Raw genomic sequence first — 19,650 nt, 5'->3', positions numbered from 1 at the left:
TCCTTATGTGAATTGTAACTCAGTAGAATTGTTGAAATTGTTGCATGTTGCATTTCTGTGTGACTTTGTCGAACCAGGGACGAATTCACAAATGCACACCGTAGCAAAACGTTTTGCAACGGAGTTGAGGTAGCCCCTCCTCACTTCCTTTTCTTCCGTTTGGTTTCTAGTGAATGTTTCGAAGACGTTCTGACAACGACAAGGGAAGATGTTATCATTTTGAAATAAACAAACACGGCAAGGCCACGCATATGTCTTTTGACTGTCAGTCAACCAATCAATCGTACAGCAGAGCAGGGTGGAGTTGGCCTTAGGGTCACACACACTCACGCAGTGAACCTCAAACACACACCTGACTTTTTCGTCATCGTTCATCCCCATAAACTTGAACCCTTTTAACAGAGGAAATAAAAACAGAGACATCATGTCCCTGTCATACTCTCTCTCTCTCTCTCTCTTTGATTTCTGCTCCCCTCTTTCCGACAACTTCACTTCCATCGGCCATCCAACTATTGTCTGTAGTCTCTCTCTCTTTCTCCCCCCTCTCTTTCTTTCTCTCTCTATCCTAGTGCCCAGGTTTTTTTTGTTGTTGTTGGCATCGCTCCTGTTTGTTTTCAGCCATTTTGGGGACTGGCAGTGCTCGTAACAAACTGCTTAAATGGCGTCCTCTGCCTTTCTCTCTCTCTCTCTCTCTCCCTCCCTATCTCGCCGGGCTTTGTGTATGTAAAGTAGTGTGCGTGTGGTTGGAGAACAACACTTCCAAATAAAAAGAGGATTGGATTCGGGGGGGGGGCTGGGGCGGGGAGAATAGAACGGGGTGAAGAAATTCACTTGCTAAAATACTGAGAATCATGTGCAAAACTGAAGTGAGAGAGAGAGTGGAGCAGGCGAGGGGAAGAGAGCGAGAGAGAGAGACCGAGTGAGACAGAGTGTGAGAGTCGCTCCTGCCCTCTGTCTTTACACACTGCTGCCTGTGTGTGCGCGTCGTCTCTCCCTGCCTGCACTCTCTCACACACACACACTCACGCAGACGCACGCTCACACAGACCGAGGGAGAGAGCGGATAGAGCGAGCAAGAGAGAGAGGAGGGAGAACACATCGCAGCAAGATGCAGCAGGAGGTTTTCCGAGGTACGTTGTCTTGTTGTGTGCTTGCCTAGCAGTGAAAGGGAGGCTGATATCTTTATTTTTCGTCTGCTTGTTTTTCTCAGTCGCGCCATCGCCTGGTTGTTTTGTATGTCAGTGTGTGTAAGTGTTGGTGTCTGTGTACTACGTGTGTGTACTGTGTGTGTATACTGTGTGTGTACTGTGTGTGTGTGTGGGGCCGATAAGAGGCCTTGTCTCCCTCATCCTCCCCGGTCTCGCTGGTGCACCACGCAGTTCTTTTTCAGGAGCGATGACTCGTTCAGAGATTGTGATGAAACTTCAAAAATCTCTGTGTCTTCTGCATCTGCATGAAACACTCCAGATCGGGGGTCTAGCTAGCGTGTGTCAGAGCTAGGCGGTAGACGTGGGCATGACATGGGCTTTGTATTTTAGGGAAACCTTTTCTCACTGTGACTGGTCAGCCAATCTTTCTCCATCAACTGAACTCCCAAAACGACACAAGGAGTTGGTGAGAAACTAGCACATACACGTCCCTGATAGCGGATCTAGCGCCGAGGTTAAGCTATTCTTGTCTCTCCTGTCTGTTCTTTGGTGTGTCATCAAAATATCCTCCTCCTAGTGCCAGGTTGTTATTTTGGAAGCAGAAGGAGGTTCTTGCTAAGCCTTGGAGGGCATTTTGACGTCACAGCCCCATTGTTGTTTTCCTTACCAACCCTGCTTCCTTACCAGTCCCTCTGCCAAATATGTCCACATTCCTGGTCACCATGGCCACCAAGCCTCTGCCTTCACTGTATGGGAAATATGACCCACAGGGCTTTAGGGGTCAGAGGTCAGGAGTTATAGGGAGCCTCGTTGCTTAGCGCCAGTGGCAGTAGATTAATTTCCAGCTAAGGGTTTTCTGTTTGACTTGTTGTTTGTTTACTGTCTAGACTATGTCAATGGCATCCAGTGGAAGACTTGAAAACCCTGGCAATGTTGGTTTTGCGTACAATTTCCACTGATATGAATGATTTACGCAAAAGTATGATTTGGCCAGAAGTTTGAGTTATGCATAAAGTCTATAAAGTCAGGATTTGGCCTTTTGCTGGGTGATGCACTCTAGTTGTACAGTTGAGATTTTTTTATTTTATTTTTATTTTACCTTTATTTAACTAGGCAAGTCAGTTAAGAACAAATTCTTATTTACAATGACGGCCTACACCGGCCAAACCCGGACGATGCTGGGCCAATTGTGCGCCGCCCTATGGGACTCCCAATCACGGCCGGTTGTGATACAGCCTGGAATCGAACCAGGGGGTCTGTAGTGACGCCTCAAGCACTGAGATGCAGTGCCTTAGACCGCTGCGCCACTCGGGAGAAATTAAGAGAGCAGAAGACAAAATTCCGTTGTTCGCTGTAACTATGGACAATAAAGTTGTATTGTTTTACGCTGCACACACCTAACAGACCTGCACTGTATCTTCAGAAGGACAGTGTGCAAAACTGAAAATGGTTTTGGGAAAATTACCCCAAAAAGGTCAGTGGTGTAGTGTTGACACTCTCTCTCGTCTCAAGGTACTTTTTTGGGTCGTCCCGTCCTCCCTAATGCTCCCATGATTCTATTACAGGGGTCAGAATTCTGGTAATTATGTGCCGTGTTCAGAGCTAACGGACCATGGAGTGTGGCATTTTAACATGGGGCAGGCTCGCTGGTGCGTGGAGTGGCATGCCAAATTGTAGCGATACCATAGGTCACACTGAGGGAGGGGTGGGGGGAGAGGGCCATGTTGACACGCTGAGCAGGATCTGAAAGACAAGGAAACCATGAAATATGGACAAGGAAGAGATGTGTTTGAAGTTACACTACCCACCCCTCCTCTCTCCACCCACCACTCCTCTGAACCACTCCCCGACCCATACCAACCTCCATTCCTCCCCTCCTCTTCTCCTCCTCCTCCCTCTGCCCCATCTGGCTGGCTCCTCCGTTTTTTCTGGGCCGGGGGGTTGTGGAGAGTTCAGTGTCTCTCCCTCTCTCTGTCTCCAACGACAGCCCCCTTTTCACGGCCCAACTGGTGCCCCCTTCGCTGGCCGTTCCACACTGGGGAGAGCCCAACCAACACCTTCCTATTTCCACAACCCCTCTCCACTCGCTCACAGTGCGGAACGGGTAAACCCCCCTCCCCCCCACACACTCCAATCCGGCCCCCCACATTTCCCCCTCGAGTGCTGGCTGAAACCCACCCACCAGTCTCTTGCAGTAACTAGTCTATGGCTGGGCTGTACATATAAAGGAGATCAGAGCCATTGCATACTAACTGATTAGGACTTGAGGTACTTTTAATAGTAGCATGGTCACTGTGACCCGAGTGTAGCATTAATGTTTTTCTTCTCTCACAAATTTCCTCTTGCTGACATTGTGATTCTGCCTAGTTTTCTTCTACGTAGCTTAGTGAGTCATTTGTGTCACACAAACCGTACCTGCACTTGCTGTTCTGTTTTTTAGTGTTTTTGTTTTTTTCAGCACCGTGGGTGCAAATAGATGTACAATCCTTCAGTGGACATGTTTGTTTGTGCAGAACACTGTGCTTCAGAAGGGCACTTTATTTTGAGGGGGCGAGGCTGGGTCCTTGGCACTCTGAGGGTCAGACGCTTGCTTGCGTGTGTGTGAGGGGGGAGGGTGTGGGTGCATGCGCGTGAGTGGTGCGTGATTGTGTGTGTAAAGCCGCCCCCCCCACCCCCCACCCCACCGCACCGTCACGCTTGGCCAGTCCGTTGTTCAGGGCCTGTTTGTGGAGAGGCAGTTGTGTGCGTCACAGCAAGATGAAGAGAGAGAGGGGGCGGCAGATGCATTTTCCTGTTTGCAGCGCAAACACCAGATGAAATCGTGAAATTTTTTTGCCCTCACGCTGTCTCACGTTGTGTCCGCCTACGAGTAACTGGCGTCTAAATTACATTTTTTTGTCATTTAGCAGACACTCTCATCCGGAGCAACTTGCAGTAGTGAGTGCATACATTTTTTGTACTTGTCCTCCATGGGAATCGAACCCACAACCCTGGTTTTGCAAGCACAATGCTCTACCAACTGAGCCACAGGGGACTAATATCACAGTAAACATCCACGTAATTCTCAAGAAGACACATCTACTTTAAAGGGATACTTGGCTATTTTGGCAATGAGGCCCTTTATCTACTTCCCCAGAGTCAGGTGAACTTGTGGATACCATTTTGATGTCTCTGTGTCCATTATGAAGGACGTTAAGCCCTATTTGGACGGGATAAGTTTTACTGGGGGAGCTCAGCTAATGTAAACATGTGCACAAGCACAAATCACTTGGCATTAATTTATTATTCCAGCCCTAAAAACCTACTGTTTTTCGGCAAACTCCCAGGTCCTCTGATAATACTTATCCCCTGCGAATCGTCATCCCTGTGTTTTGAGGGACATTACAGAGTTTAACAGGTGCTGCACCCAGTTTGGATAAGAACATGGTAACAAATTGATGCTTAAAACAAAGTGCTATGCACGTAGCATACAGATGAATTAACTGTTTTGTTACGTATCAACTTTCCTAGTGCAATACTTCTCTTTTTAAAAGATGAAGTGGACGATATTGTGCCAATTAATTGATAAATTGCCAAATACGTCAGGTAATTAAATGTCTGCATAGCTTACAGTTCATGGTTCTTATTGATATGCATTATTATTTTGACTTTCTCTGAACTGAAGGTCATTAGGCCAATATTAGGTTATCCCTAGACGTTTGAAATATCTTCACGCCTAGAAGAGCCTCCAGGCTTCCGTCATAATGGTCCATTTTGAATGAGAAAAAAAAAGAATTACAGGGGCAGTTTGGTCAAACTAATCCCGTCCGAATCGTCCACTGGAAAAACTGACATGCTGGGGTAATAATTACATAACCGACGTTCTATAGTAATACTAGTCCCGTGCGAATAGGGCTATAGAGGTAGGTTGCCAAAATCCCAATGTATCCCTTTAACTATGTACACACTTCCTGATAATCTGCATAGTCACTGTGTTTGCCTGTATATCTGGGTAAATAAAGAGCAATTGGGTCTAGCGGTGTAGTTGTGCGACTTTACTGTAATAATAATAAATATGCCATTTAGCAGACGCTTTTATCCAAAGCGACTTACAGTCATGTGTGCATACATTTTTACGTATGGGTGGTCCCGGGGATCGAACCCACTACCCTGGCGTTACAAGCGCCATGCTCTACCAATAGAGCTACAGAGGACTGTGTGTTTCGTTGTGTATCATTTTACCCTATTTCACTGTGTAGGTGGCATGTCCCTTTCCCTCTTTATGTCCACTTTCTTCAAAGCTCCTCTTATTCTGTTCTGTAATTCAGTTCATTCCACCTATACAGACGCTCTGCTCCCCTGCTTCACCCCGTTGTTTTGCATATAGTTTTACAAGCAAGGCCATCCATGACATCAGTAGTTTGTTTTTGTGGCCGTGGGTGCTTGCCAGTGCCTGTATATATGACTGCATGCATTTATGCCCATGGGGGTGTGTTTGTGTCTGTCTGCCTGTGCTCTGTCTGCCTTTCTGTCAGCCTGTGTTCCTGTTTCCAGCCTGGCCCTCTCTCTCGCTCTCTCTCCCTCTCCCTCTCCCTCTCCCTCTCCCTCTCCCTCTCCCTCTCCCTCTCCCTCTCTCTCTCTCTCTCTCTCTCTCTCTCTCTCTCTCTCTCTCTCTTCCCTCTGCAATAACAGTGCTGACCTAGTTTCTGCCTGTTCAGGGCTGCCTGTGGAATTTTACAGAGGCCTTGCTGCTCGACAACACAAGCAGAAAAGCATGACTGTGGATTTTTCTTTTTGTCGCATCATTAAGGCTTCAACATCCATCTCCCCCTATCTGCAGACCCCACAGAACGGCCTGTGCTAAATAAGTAATTACAATAAAATTGCCTATTGCAGGCGAATCTGCGAGCTTGCGTGTATGAATAGATAGCAGGCGAGTGGATCTGCCGCAATCGCTGCTCGAATTAGAATGGAAATGGGAAGCGCCCCGTCGATCTTCGCTCATCCTCTCGAGCTTAGCTGCGACAGAACCGGATGCAGCGGGCGGAAAAACACCCCTCCTCCACAATCCTCCCCTACCCTGCCTCCCTGCCTCCCTCCCTGGCTTCCACTTTCCTTCCCTCCCTCTCTGCCTCCCTCCCTTCACAAATAATGGTTAGATTCATGGCCGGCAGATTCTGACCACTACCAGGAATGGGGCAGCAGGCTGTGATGAGAATCACCCCCCTTTTCCCCCACCATGTCTGTTTAAACGGGACCTATTTGTTTTAAGTCCACAGGGCTATGGGATGCAAGTCAACACTCTATTCTGGGGGAATCTTGATTAAATCTTGATTAAATCTGAACGCCTTCCAATTAGGCGACATGAATGTTGTGACACAGCCTAGATGGATCGCTGGAATTTCTTTCCAGTCTCTGCGTGCTGAAATCTAAACCAGCACTGCCACATATTCCTTCCTCTTGCTCTCTTTCCCTCCTCTCGCCATTCCTTTTTGGATTTTAACATCAGTTGACGTTTGTTGCGCTCTGAAGCATCTTTAAACATTTTCTTAGCATCATTTCCTTAGCATAATTTCCTTAGCATCATGAAGGATTCTTTTTTGGATAGGAAAGGGTCTAGTTTTTCTGGTATTATACATTCAAATTTAGCACTTATCCACAGCGACTTACAAAACACGCATGCAAGGATCCATTCAAGCTGTAACACTCATCTCTTCTTGTCGTTTCTCAGGTTTTGGGGGCCGGTCATGGTGTCCTGGCTGGAGGTGTCGGACCCCCTCCACGCAGGCCTCTTCCTGCCGCGCCTGAACAAGCAGCGCCTGCCCGCCGGGCCTGCCCTCTTCTGTGACGTCAACCTCATCGCCACCAGCAACGCCAAGTTCGCTGCCTGCAGCCAGTACTTCCGCCAGCTGCTGCTGTCGACGTCTTCCCTACTGCCTACGACTCCTGTATTAGACTGACGCCATCCGCCATCCGCCATCTACCCCCTCTTCCGGGCTCATCCAGGGGGCTGAGCTGGACCTGGAGCTGCCTAACCTCCTGTCCAGTGTGCTATCCAACCTGCTCGACTTCATCTACTCCTCCCGCGTCGCCCGCTAGGGCTCCAAGGGGACCAGGCGTCTGTCGGAGGCGGGCCTCAGCCTCGGGGTGCCCATCTTGACCCACCTGGTTGAGGAAGAAGAGGAGGAGGAACCAGGGCAGATGAAGGGTAAAAGCAGGCAGGGCCGAGGAGGGGAGGCCATGATGGAGGGGCTGATGAATGACGAGGCAGACGGCCCCGAGAACGCTAAGATCACCCTCAGCTTCCCCCTCAGCGCTGCCCTGCCCGCTGCCCTCACCGTTCACAACCACCGCTCCTCCTCAGCCACATCCTACCCCTGCCGCCGACACCCCTCCTCAGCCACCAAGGGGTCCAACGAGGGGTCAGCGTGGAAACTGGATGCCACCACCACGGACAAACGGCCGCCCTTTAAGCCCCCCCAGCGGGACAGCTCCCCGTCCTCTTCCTCCGCCTCCTCTTCCCCTTCCTCTCCCATGGATCTTACCGAAAAGGACATCAAATCTCCCCCGCCTCTTTTCAAAGCAGGTCTGGACTCCCAGTTCCACAGGTTCCCCCCCAGGTCCTCCAATGGGCCTATAGGGTGTTACCCAGGGGAGGGTCACAGACTGACCAATGGCACGGCCTCACCCTCAAAGACTGCACAGATCCTGTTCAACCTGAGCACTGTGGCTTATCGGGGCCAGGGGGGGCGGGGCACAGAAAGAAAGGAGAAAACAGGAAAAAAAGGAGGGAGGGTGGGCAGCCCCCAAGTTGGAACAAACCTACACCCGCCCACCCTCCACCTTTCTCCACCTCCTCTTCCTCACCCCTCCTCCTCTTTCACTCTTCCTCCTCACTCCTCCTCCACCCTCCCAGATGGCCCCAAGCCGGAGCTGATATGTGGGGTGTGCCACCGCCTCTTCAGCTCCGCCTCGTCTCTCACGGCCCACATGCGGCTGCACCGTGGCGGCCGGGCCCTCAGCTGTCAGCACTGTGGCAAAGCCTTCATCCATAACAAAAGACTACAGTCCCACGAGGCCTCCTGCACGCACTTTCTGAGCCCGGCCCTCCCATCTAACATCCCCCTTCTCCCCATCCTTCCGAAAGAGGAGCCCCTGGAGGAGGGGGAGGTTAGGGTGGAGGGAGGACAGATTCTGGGGGCAAGTGAGGAGGATATGAAGCCTGGCAAAGGGAAAAAAGGGCGAGGTCTCCTGGTTCGGCACGAAGGCGACGTGTCAGAGCTGGTGGGGGACGAGGACCACTTCGTCAAGGTGGTGGACGGCCACGTCATCTACTTCTGCTCGGTGTGCGAGCGCTCCTACATGACCCTGTCCAGCCTCAAGCGTCACTCCAACGTGCACTCATGGCGCCGCAAGTACCCCTGCCACTTCTGCGACAAGGTGTTCGCCCTGGCTGAGTACCGCACCAAGCATGAGGTGTGGCACACGGGCGAGCGCCGCTACCAATGCATCTTCTGCTGGGAGGCCTTCGCCACCTACTACAACCTGAAGACCCACCAGAAGGCTTTCCATGGCATCAGCCCGGACCTCATTTCCAGCGAAAAGACAGCCAATGGTGGTTACAAGCAGAAGGTCAACGCCCTCAAGTTCTACCGCCTGCTCCCCATGCGTTCCCAGAAGAGGCCCTACAAGACCTACAGCGACTCCCTGGCCAACGGCCTGCTGCTGCCCCCGTCTGACCTCTCTGCCGTCCCCCTGCCTCAGCCCCTGGACTGCAGCCTGCCTGACTCCCTGGACCCCAGTGGCCTTCACAGCCTCATCAGTTGCTCTCTACCCAAGGGTGTGAAGCCTGACCCTGACGAGATCCCTGCCGGCTTCCCCCTCACAGTGGGCCTTGAGCAGGGAGAGATCCCCACACTGCACCACTCTCTAACAGGCATGGCCTTAGGGAGAGTAGCTGACAGAGAGGCAGAGTCAGAGCATGTAGGTAGCTGTGGCAGCAGCTCCAAGGCATCCGTTCGTAACAAAGTCAAAACTCCCAAGGTCAGCGGTAGCCCAGAGTTGGGTTTGTCCTCTGTCATTACATACGGCCACTCAAAGCCTTCCGTCATAGTGCACGGCACAGCGGCGTCATCCGTCATTGTCCATAGCAACCAGGTCACCTCTGGGGCCGGGAAAAGCCCCCTGAGCAGCCCCTCCCCTGAAGCTAGCAACAGCCAGACACTCCCCAAGGTCAGTGCAAAGCCTGTTAAAATTCACAGGGAAAGTACGGAGAGCCATAGGAAGAGAGCTAAATTAGTGGACAGTTCAGGCGCCACAGAGGAGTCGGAGAGGAGATCAGAAACAGGTAGGTCCCATCATAAGTCCCGCAAGGGGCACAGCAAGAGTGACAGCTCCTCAGCCAAACAGTCGTCCACAGGGACAGAGGGCAAAGGGGCTGGGCCGCTGTGCCAGATCACGGTGCGGATAGGCGAGGAGGCCATGGTCAAACGCAGCATCTCCGAAACTGACCTCAAGAGGGACAGGAGCCCCGCTCCTTCCAGAACCAAAAGGACGGAATCCTCCCCACAGGACGCCAAGGAACCTCGCCACTCCCACCACCACCATCATCACCACAAACACCGCTCCCATCGCAGCTCTAGCATCGAAGCTGAGGGGGAGAGAGGAGGAGATGGGGAGAGAGAAAATGGAGAGGGGGACAGCCGGAAGAAAAGCCCCAAAGCCCCGGGCAAGGTCAGAGAGTACTACTTCCGCCAGGAGGTGCGCAAGCAGTGGGAGAGTGAGGACGATGAGGACAACCTCTGGAGGCCCTACTACTCATACAAGCCCAAGAGGAAGGCCCCTCATGCCCACAAAGCAAAGAACTGGCAACGCAAACTCCGCTACAAACGCTCCCTCCGGCTGATGAGGAGGGCAGAGAGACTCATGGACCATGTGAACAAGGAGGCGGAGGACCAAGAGGAAGAGGATGGAAAGATGGATGAGGTGGAGCAGGGTGAGGGGGAGGTGAAAGATCACATGGAGGAGGGAGAGGTACCTGAATCCCTCAGTACTTCCTCTATACCTTCAAAAGAGAAGGACAAAGAGGGGGAGGAAGAAATCGGGGAAGCCCACCTTAAGCCCACTGATCCTCCCCTGGTCTCTCCCCAGCCCCCATTGTCTACCTCAGTCTCCCCTATGGACACAAAACGCCGGCCCTGGTCCGATGGGAGTGCGTCGGAGTGCGATACATGCGGCCGCTGGTTCTCCAGTTCCAGGAAGCGGGATAAACACGAGCTTTGCCACTTGCTAGAGTTTGTGTGCCTCCTCTGTAGGGCCCCCTTCCCTTCCAGAGACCAGCTAGAGGACCACCAGAGAGCCCAACACCCCAAAGCCCCCGACCCCTCTTCTGTGCCATCCCGAGCAGGGTCTCAGTCACGAGATGAGGGCATGGAGACGGAGATTGAGTTAACAGAGGTAGACAGGGCAAGAGAGAGGCTTATACTAGGGAAGGGAAGTCCAAGTCGCCTAAGCAGGAGGTCGTTGGCGAGACACACCTGTCCGCAGTGCCATAAGGTGTGCAAGACATCCTCAGCGCTAAACCGCCACGTTAGGCGCCACGAGTTAAGCAGCTCCCCGGAAAGAGAAAGGGAGGAGACGCAGACAGAGCCAAAAGCAGCAGCAGAGACAACAGTTAGCACTGTTAGCAAAGACGTAGATACCATGAGTGACCATGTTCCCGGTGTTCAGTCTGTCCCAGTTATCAGCTACCCTATCCCAGAGCCACAGCATAGTAGCGAGGGCATAGAGCCGCTGCAGTGCGCGAGCCAGCCTAGCGAAGTGAAAGCAAAGCACCAAACTCCAACACTGTGCAGCGACCCTGAACACAAAGAACTTAATGAACTCACAACTCCCATTCCTGACAGAGAGCCCAGTCCACAGATTATTCAGCCCCCTCCAGAGATCCCCATGGCCGCTATCCCCACAGCCGACCGGCCCACACCATCTCCCTCCTTCTGTTGCTCCTCGGCCCTCCAGGGCGTGCTGGTCATGAGCAGCGGAGCTGAATGTTTGGACTACCGGACCCCCAGGAAGAGGAGTCTGGAGGGGCAGGACCACAGGAGGACCAGCCCTGCACCTGTCACAGGAACACCCACCGCTTCTCCAAATATGCCCCCGACCTTGCAGATGAGAATCAGCCATACTGCTGCTCCTCCGTCCGTTGCCATGACAACAGTGCCCCTCCAAGGGGTCTGTGGCGTGAAACAGGAGAGGGATATTGTTGGAAAAGGACTGAGGCAGGGATGTGGGATGGGCCTCCTCCATCATGCTGGTTTTAAGGACTCACCAGTGGCCCAAGATCTCAGGGTCCCGCCCTTGTCCAGGAGCCCCAGTCCCAACCAAGCACAAGACCTGACCATGTCCTCGATTCTAGCCAGGGAGAGGGAGGTGGAGAGGGAAAGGCAGAGAGAATGGGAGAGGGAGATGAAGAGAGAGCTGGAAAGGGAACAGGATATGGAGAGAGAGTTGGAAAGGGGGAGGCAGAGGGAAAGGGATATGGACAGAGAGCTGGGAAGGAGGAAGCAGAGGGAGAGGGAGATGGACAGAGAGCTGGGAAGGGAGAGGCAGAGAGAAAGGGTGATGGAGAGGGCTCAGCAGTCTAGGGGAGCATCACTACACGAGCAGACCAGAGACATGGAGGGGACCCTCCTGGTACCCAAAGAGGAGCCAATTAGTCCCGCACCGTCCCCGATACACACACCCATTCAAACTACTATTAACAGCCCACCCTTGCAGAGGCGGCCCTCCAAGTCCCCTCGCCGCTCCCCCACTGCCATGGACCTGCTGATGCAGGCCAACCGACAGGCTGCCCAGTCCCTGCATGGCACACAGGGCCTTGAGAGGTTTCAGTTGCCCACTGGGTCGGTTAGTTGCAGCGACCGCCCCTCGGCCCATGCCCTGCTGCTCCCCCGGGCCCCCCCGCCATCTGAGGAAGAGGCCCTGGACCACTCCCCAGCGCCATCCAGAGACCCTCATAGAGGGGAGGTCACCACCAGGGGATACCCTATGCAGGACTACCCCCTGCCCCTCATCGTCCAGGGCGGCTACCGCTCTGGCAAGAAGCAGGAGGACAACCTGCTCATGTCCTACCCGACGGGGCCTCTTGCCTTCGGGCCGCTGGGGAAGATGGTGCCTACCGGGGATCTTGCCAAACTGCCGTTCTACCCCGACCCCTACCACCTGCTCTACGGGCCGCAGCTGCTGGCCTACCCCTACAACCTGGCCACCTTGCCCATGGCTCTAAACATGATGGCCCCCGGGGGGGACAAGGTGGAGCCGCTGCCCTTCCTTCCCGCCCTCTTCAACTACGCTGCTGCAGCTGGTCCCTACGCTGGCATGGCACCACACCACCTAGTGGGCAACCCCAGCCTCTACAACAGCAGCGGCGGCAGCAGCAAGAAACAGCGGGACAACAGCAACGGAAAGTTGTAGAAGGTGTATAAAGAAACAACATCTGAGGAATATTTCAAAGCGGACGACCAGTCTGGAGAAGGAAGGGTGGCATCGGCTCCTTTGTTCTGAGTACACTTGCACAGTCCCCTGCCTCTCTTTTGTAAAGTTGCGATCAGAGCCTAAGCGTTGAATCAGGAGAAGGGATGATGGGAAGAGGGGGAGTGAAGGAAAGGGGAGGAGAAACGAAATGACAGATCCCCCTTTCCTCTGGCTGTCCCCATTCACCTCTGGTTTCTGTTCTCATGTCTTTCTGTAGTAATAGTTCTAGAGATTAATTGTCCTCTCCAACTTATGACAATATCTATAATATAAGAATAACAACAGCTAACAGGGTGTGTTTTGCGGAAAATTTGTTTTCGGTCTACTTCCCTTTCTGTTGACCACATAATAATGATCATAAATAAAGGAGAGGCTTGTGTTTTAGGGACGGAAGGCAAAAAGGACATCATTCAACACAGTGGGAGTCAGAGCGTTAAATGACACTGTGTGAGTGAGTGTGTGGTGTGAGATTGCTTTAGTTTATGTGAGCATGTACATGCACAGTATGTAGAAATGTTTGTGCACGCTGAGGTGGGCTTCTGTTTGTTTGGCGTGTGTGTGTGGATTTGTGTGAGTGGCTGTGTGGCTGCAGTCTGCCATCTCAGTGCTGATCATTCCATGGGGCTCTGAGGTGTTAGCAGCATTCTAACACTAGATGGACTAGGCATTATAGGTCAGTGCATAGAAGCATTAGAAGGAATTCCTCTATTCCAGTTCACAAAGTAGCAACTCTAGCTAACCGTTTGGCTGGAGTAGATTCTGTATTTGCGTCAATTACCGATCTTGTGAGCTTATGTTGCCTCCACTAACCTAAGACGATAGTGGCCAGATGACTTTCAGTCCGGGTCTGCTTAGAGGTTCTTATTAGTTTTTACCTTGTGCATAACAGCTGGAAAACATTCCTAGAAAAGGGGGGGAGACTTGACCCTTGCTGATATGTACATGTACTGTAGCTGGCCACTGGGTGACAATCATAGGCTAGTGTAGCCCATACACTTCCAGTTCTCCTTGTACTCATCTCATTTCTTCCAAGGATTGAAAATAATCAAACAAGAATCAGTCAACCTTTTTATTCTTGTGGCCTTTTTGCTCCCCCTGATGCCCCCTGGTGTCCACCAAAGACCCACTCCATTTACTAGGCCGTGTTGAAGAGAGGGGGAGTGTACAAGGGAATACATAGAGGTGGAATCAGGGCAGGGCAATTCCTGTGATATCCTAAGAGAGAGAGCGATTAAAAGAGAAACACAGAGGCCAGGGCGCACCTAGGTCAGTACCCTCAACAGAGCTTCTTGATGTAAAATCAAAACAACCCCTCCCCCTTATCACTGAAAATAAATAGAAAAGGACAACGAGAATCGAGTCGGAAGACGCAGGAAGATCACGCCACACTGAGGTCTGCTTGTCTCAAACAGCTTTTTGTGTTCCAATGGCTCCTCTCCTCCCTCCTTCTGCGCTCTGGGGTAGAGAAGCGAGGGGTGACGTAATTGTCTCCCACAGAGCTGGTGTTGAAGGGCCGGGCTTAGCAGCATCCATTGTGCCGCTCTGAGTTTCCCAAAATCCTGTGGGACTTTTTCTGTTCTGAGTCTTTCTCTGTGTGATTTATGTGTTACACTACGTCGTTTGTTTTGTTTAACTTTTTCTACCCCCTTTAGCTAGCTAGACAGAAGTGGATTCAGCAAAAGGGGGTTTGAGTACACTTATAAATATGAATGTAATTTTAGTCAAGAGGTTATTGAAGTACAAAATGCATTAAAGGTAGATGGATTTAAGTTTTTCTGACTTGAAAAATAACATGTGTAAAGAGCCGTTATGAAGTCTGGTATGCATATTTACTGTACATCCCTAGGAACTGTATCCACAAAAGCATGAGCAACACTCGCTTCCTAACAGTTTATATCCTCCTAGGTATCCAAAATCTCTCACTTTTTCTTCCCCATAACTTTGTTTCTTTTTTCTTCCTCATCCTGTTCTCAGTTCTCAAGCTCTGTTTTGTCTTGGTGGTATTTGTTCCGGAGTATAACCCCTTCAAAAAGAGCAGCTGCCACGTTTATTTCTCAGAATCAGTATGGGAGCTGTCCAATTATCCCCCTTCCTCCCCAAACACACACACACTTTACACCGCCTCTTTGAAGTGTGTAATATGTATGTGTGCGTGATGACACCGCTGCGCTGTTAGTTTCGGGCAGGAGGACGAAAACACAGCGTGACCAACCACAGCGGCTTGTGGCCTCCACATGGGTGTGGTTACAAGCCGTGTTTTGTGCGTCTCTGTGTGTGCGTCTCTGTGTGTGTGTGTATGTCTGTATGTGTGTGTGTCTGTATGTGTGCGTGTCTGTGAAAAAAGGAAAACCAAAACAAATCTGCTTCTATGCAGCATATCCCTCGGGGTATAGGGACCTCCTGTATTTTTTTGTTGCCTTTTTCAGTGGTTTTGTTCCAGAGCCCCGCTCCCTACCCAGCTGTAAAGACTCTCCATACTATACCTATCTGAGGCCATTTCACTAGATGGACATATTTGTGTTTTGTAAAAAAACATTTCTTATGCCATAGTTTTGCCATCATGGCAATCAATCATTGACCAAACGCCTGCAAATAGACATAAAGAGTGAATTCTGGTGATGATATACACATTTACGGTATGTTTAGTAAGTTCAAATGAATTGTGCCTCCACTTTGATATATTTAAACGTAGCTGTATTGAAATGGTGAGGATCTTCCAGATTTCAGACAAGGTGCCTTTTTATGGCATAAGAAATGTAAATGGTATATGGCTGAATTGATCAAAATGGCAAATAACTTGAAGAAAAATCATGTGGTTTAGTGTGTTATGAAGCTGGTCATAGTTCTAGGGGTGTGGCTAAACTGTTTGGTATTGTGTATGTTTAGGTAAATACTGTGCCATAGTTTTTAGAGTCCACAAATACGTTATCGTTTTTCTTTCTTCTTCAGATATATAAAATGTTTTAATGTTGCCTGATAACGTTGTCTCTGGATTTGATACAAAGGCTTGTAGCCACAGCTCTCCCAAAGTCCCTTGTTTTTGTTTTCTTCCATGGTTCTTCTCCTCTTTCCCCACTTTCTCCCCTCTCCCCCTTTTTCTCCTCGCTACAATCAAACAAATAAAGTATTAACCTGATGACCCAACAGAAAGAAAGTCTCATGTCTGATTTGAACATCTGCTCTGAGATAAAAACCAATATGCCCTATTATTTTAATAATTGTATAACGTGTTCCTCAACATTCTTTGTTCTCCACAAGGTGAAGTGGTGGTTGGTACTGTGTTTGTTGAAGCAAATTCAAAGTACATTACATAACAATAGCTGGTGTTGGACTACACTTTCCCCAAGCAATACAGTTAGCTGTTACACTTGTAAGGGGGTTCACTAAAGGGAGATATTGGGTTAAATCTGGGAAATGATAGGGTTATTAGGAGGTAGTTAGTGAAAGGTTTTGCTTGAGGTCGGAAGTGATTTCCAAAACCAATGTCTATTTCCGAGAAAACATTTTCTTTTTTGAAACCCCTCTTAAGAGTGACACTCGGTGGCACAAGAAGGAACTGCCACATATTCTATCCCTGTAATGTAAAACCATTGAACTCTTCTCCAGTTAAACTCTGTGGAATCCAGGTTGTCTGGTTACTAAAGGAGCTTTCCAGTAATACACTGACAGGGGCTAAATGTTAATCAGGGCATTTGACTTGCACTGCAGGAGTAGAACAGTGCTGATCTGGAAGTGGTCTCAACCACCAATCACTAAAGCAACTTACAGATGTATTTTTAGATGCACTAAAGAAATCATCTCATATTTTGCAAAAACCTGGGTGGTGATGTCATAGCAAGATGTCGGGACACTGTGACATAAAACCAATCAGACAAAATATTTTGTGATGATAGCTTTCCCATTGCAGGGTGTGAGGGAGGAGTACTCTTGTTAGCATCACCGTACCCTTCCTGGAAGCGGAGTGCGTCCTCAGATGACCACACAGGAATGCTGCAACGTAAAGACACCCCCAACACACTTAGCCACTGCTCTCTCAGCCAACAGTCAAGGTCTCAGTGGAACTGGCGAACAACCATCAGTCGACTAAGGTCACTCCCCAGCCAACACTGATGTCTGTTTGTCCATCGCTAGAGATGTAGTGGTGGATCACATCAGCCAGAGGGGACTCATCAGTTGCGATCTCATTATCAGTTGATAAAAATCATGCCAGGATCTCTTGTACTGTAAGAGAATATTCAGTATTGACAAGTTGGTCTCGGATGGTCGATGAGCTCATCGATATTTTGTCCTGCGTTCTGTTGGTTTGCTCTGTCACTGACACTATTCGGCTTTCCCCCTCCTCTCTTTCTATTTGTCTCTCGCTTTATTTTCACTGGTTTTCTGCATTTCACATTGCACTTTCCCTCTCTCTCACCCACAAACAGTTACATTTCACATTTTAGTCATTTAGCAGACGTTCTTATCCAGAGTGACTTACAGTTAGACATAAACAAGCAACAAATACTCCTGGGAATCAATAGCCGCTGCAGATGTTGGCATACACTACATTACCAAAAGTATGTGGTCACCTGCCCGTCGAACATCTCATTCCAGAATCACGGGCATTAATATGGAGTTGGTCCCCCCTTTGCTGCTGTAACAGCCTCCACTCTTCTGGGAAGGCTTTCCACTAGATGTTGGAACATTGCTCCGGGGACTTGCTTCCATTCAGCCACAAGAGCATCAGTGGGGTAGGGCACTGATGTTGGGCGATTACGCCTGGCTCGCAGTTGGCGGTCCAATTCATCCCAAAGGTGTTCGATGGGGTTGAGGTCAGGGCTCTGTGCAGGCCAGTCAAGTTCTTCCACACCGATCTCAACAAACCATTTCTGTATGGACCTCGCTTTGTGCACGGTGGCATTGTCATGCTGAATGAGGAAAGGGCCTTCCCCAAACTGTTGCCACAAAGTTGGAAGCACAGAATCGTCTAGAATGTCATTGTATGCTGTAGCGTTAAAATTTCCCTTCACTGGAACGAAGAGGACTAGCCCAAACCATGAAAAACAGCCCCAGACCATTATTTCTCCTCCACCAAACTTTACAGTTGGCACTATGCATTCGGGCAGGTAGTGTTCTCCTGGTATCCACCAAACCCAGATTCGTCCGTCGGACTGCGAGATGGTGAAGCGTGATTCATCACTCCAGAGAACGCGTTTCCACTGCTCCAGAGAACAGTTATTGTGCTGATGTTGCTTCCAGAGGCAGTTTGGAACTCGGAAGTTAGTGTTGCAACCGAGGACAGACGATTTTTACGCGCTACACCCTTCAGCACTCGGCGGTCCCGTTCTGTGAGTTTGTGTGGCCTACCACTTCGTGAGCCGTTGTTGTTCCTAGACGTTTCCACTTCACAATAACAGCGCTTACAGTTGACCGGGGCAGCTCTAGCAGGGCAGAAATTTGACGAACTGACTTGTTGGAAAGGTGGCATCCTATGACGGTGCCACGTTGAAAGTCACTGAGCTCTTCAGCAAGGCCATTCTACTGCCAATGTTTGTCTATGGAGATTGCATGGCTGTGTGCTCCATTTTATACACCTGTCAGCAACGGGTGTGGCTCAAATAGCCAAATCCACTAATTGGAAGGGGTGTCCACATACTTTTGTGTACATAGTGTATTTGCCCTATGGTCACTTTGAAGCACAGGAGGTTGGTGGCATCTTAATTGGGGAGGACGGGCTCGTGGTAATGGCTGGAGCGGAATAGTGGAATGGTAGCTCAGCTGGTAGAGCACGGCGCTTGTAACGCCAAGGTAGTGGGTTCGATCCCCGGGACCACCCATACACACAAAAAAAAAAATGTATGCACACATGACTGTAAGTCGCTTTGGATAAAAGCGTCTGCTAAATGGCATATTATATTATATTATTATATGTGTTTGATACCATTCCATTTGCTCCGTTTCAGCCATTATTATGAGCCGTCCTCCCCTCAGCAGCCTCCACTGCTTTGAAGGTAGGTCTCTGGTGGGCTCACGTAGCTCTGGTTCACTCCAAGTCAGGCGTCAGATCACTAGCCCCACCACTACTACCGCAGGGCTAGTTCAGAGTGAGTGGAATGGATCAACTGCTGTGTAGTTCTGGATACTGGTAGAGGGGCTCGTTGAAGACGATGTCAGGTGGACTGCTGCTGGATTTATGTCTCACTTTGGTGGGATGGGAAGCTGAGGGACAAGGGAACCAACGCGGTAATAATGTTTTGTTGTGACGTCAGAGGTCAGCCTGTGAGAGAAGTAAGAGCTCAGGGATGATAGACGAGTTTCCCCACTATTAATGCTGCATTCATAACCATGTGGGAAGGTGGTATTCTAACACATACGACTGGGAAAAATCCACTTGAACGCCCCTCCAACTGGTAATTACTAGTGGGAAACTCAACTATCATCCCTCAGCTCCGACTTCTCCCACATGCTGACCTCTGACGTCATCTACTAAGGCAGGGGTGTCAAACTCATTCCACGGAGAGCCTAGTGTCTGCAAGTTTTGGTTATTATTTAAATAAAGACAACCAGGTGAGGGGAGTTCCTTACTAATCAGTGACCTTAATTCATCATCAAGTACAAGGGAGGAGTGAAAACCCGCAGACACTCGGCCCTCCGTTGAATGAGTTTGACACGTGTACTAAGGAAATTACCTCCATAACAACATTTTTGGCAGTTAAATGTAACAACAAAACATTATTTATAAAGAGCAATCTATTAGTATGGTTTTGTAACACTATGATTGGTTTACAAGTTGATGGTTGACACAGCTTGTGAATGCATTCAACTGGTATTTAAGACTTCACAACTGGTAATTATTACCTTCCCACGTGGTTAAGAACTCAGCATAATTACAAGTTTGGAGGGGCGTTCAAGGTGATTTTTCCCAGTTGTATGTGGTAAATACCATCTTCCCAGAAATAGTTCCCCTGAAAAATAAGGCGAAAGAGAATGTGCGTGCCAAGGTAATACAAAC

General features: G+C 49.9%; 1 protein-coding gene across 1 annotated transcript; it reads left to right on the top strand.

Annotated features, from left to right (window-relative positions):
* The first annotated feature begins 840 nt into the window (after positions 1–840).
* LOC121571126 lies at positions 841–15,807 on the top strand. Its single transcript, XM_041882432.2, has 2 exons — positions 841–1,130; positions 6,859–15,807. Exon 2 carries the CDS (start codon positions 7,329–7,331, stop codon positions 12,597–12,599), a length of 5,271 nt encoding a protein of 1,756 aa, XP_041738366.1. The 5' UTR covers positions 841–1,130; positions 6,859–7,328; the 3' UTR covers positions 12,600–15,807.
* Positions 15,808–19,650: the final 3,843 nt, after the last annotated feature.

This window comes from Coregonus clupeaformis, chromosome 8 (assembly GCF_020615455.1).
Source record: "Coregonus clupeaformis isolate EN_2021a chromosome 8, ASM2061545v1, whole genome shotgun sequence".
In the NCBI taxonomy this organism is placed as follows: Eukaryota; Metazoa; Chordata; class Actinopteri; order Salmoniformes; family Salmonidae; genus Coregonus; species Coregonus clupeaformis.
This window is presented reverse-complemented; position numbering and strand designations above follow the sequence as displayed.

What these genes read in the sequence shown, in the direction of transcription:
- LOC121571126 (XM_041882432.2), top strand. Translation starts at nt 7,329, where the DNA reads ATGAAGGGTAAAAGCAGGCAGGGCCGAGGAGGGGAGGCCATGATGGAG.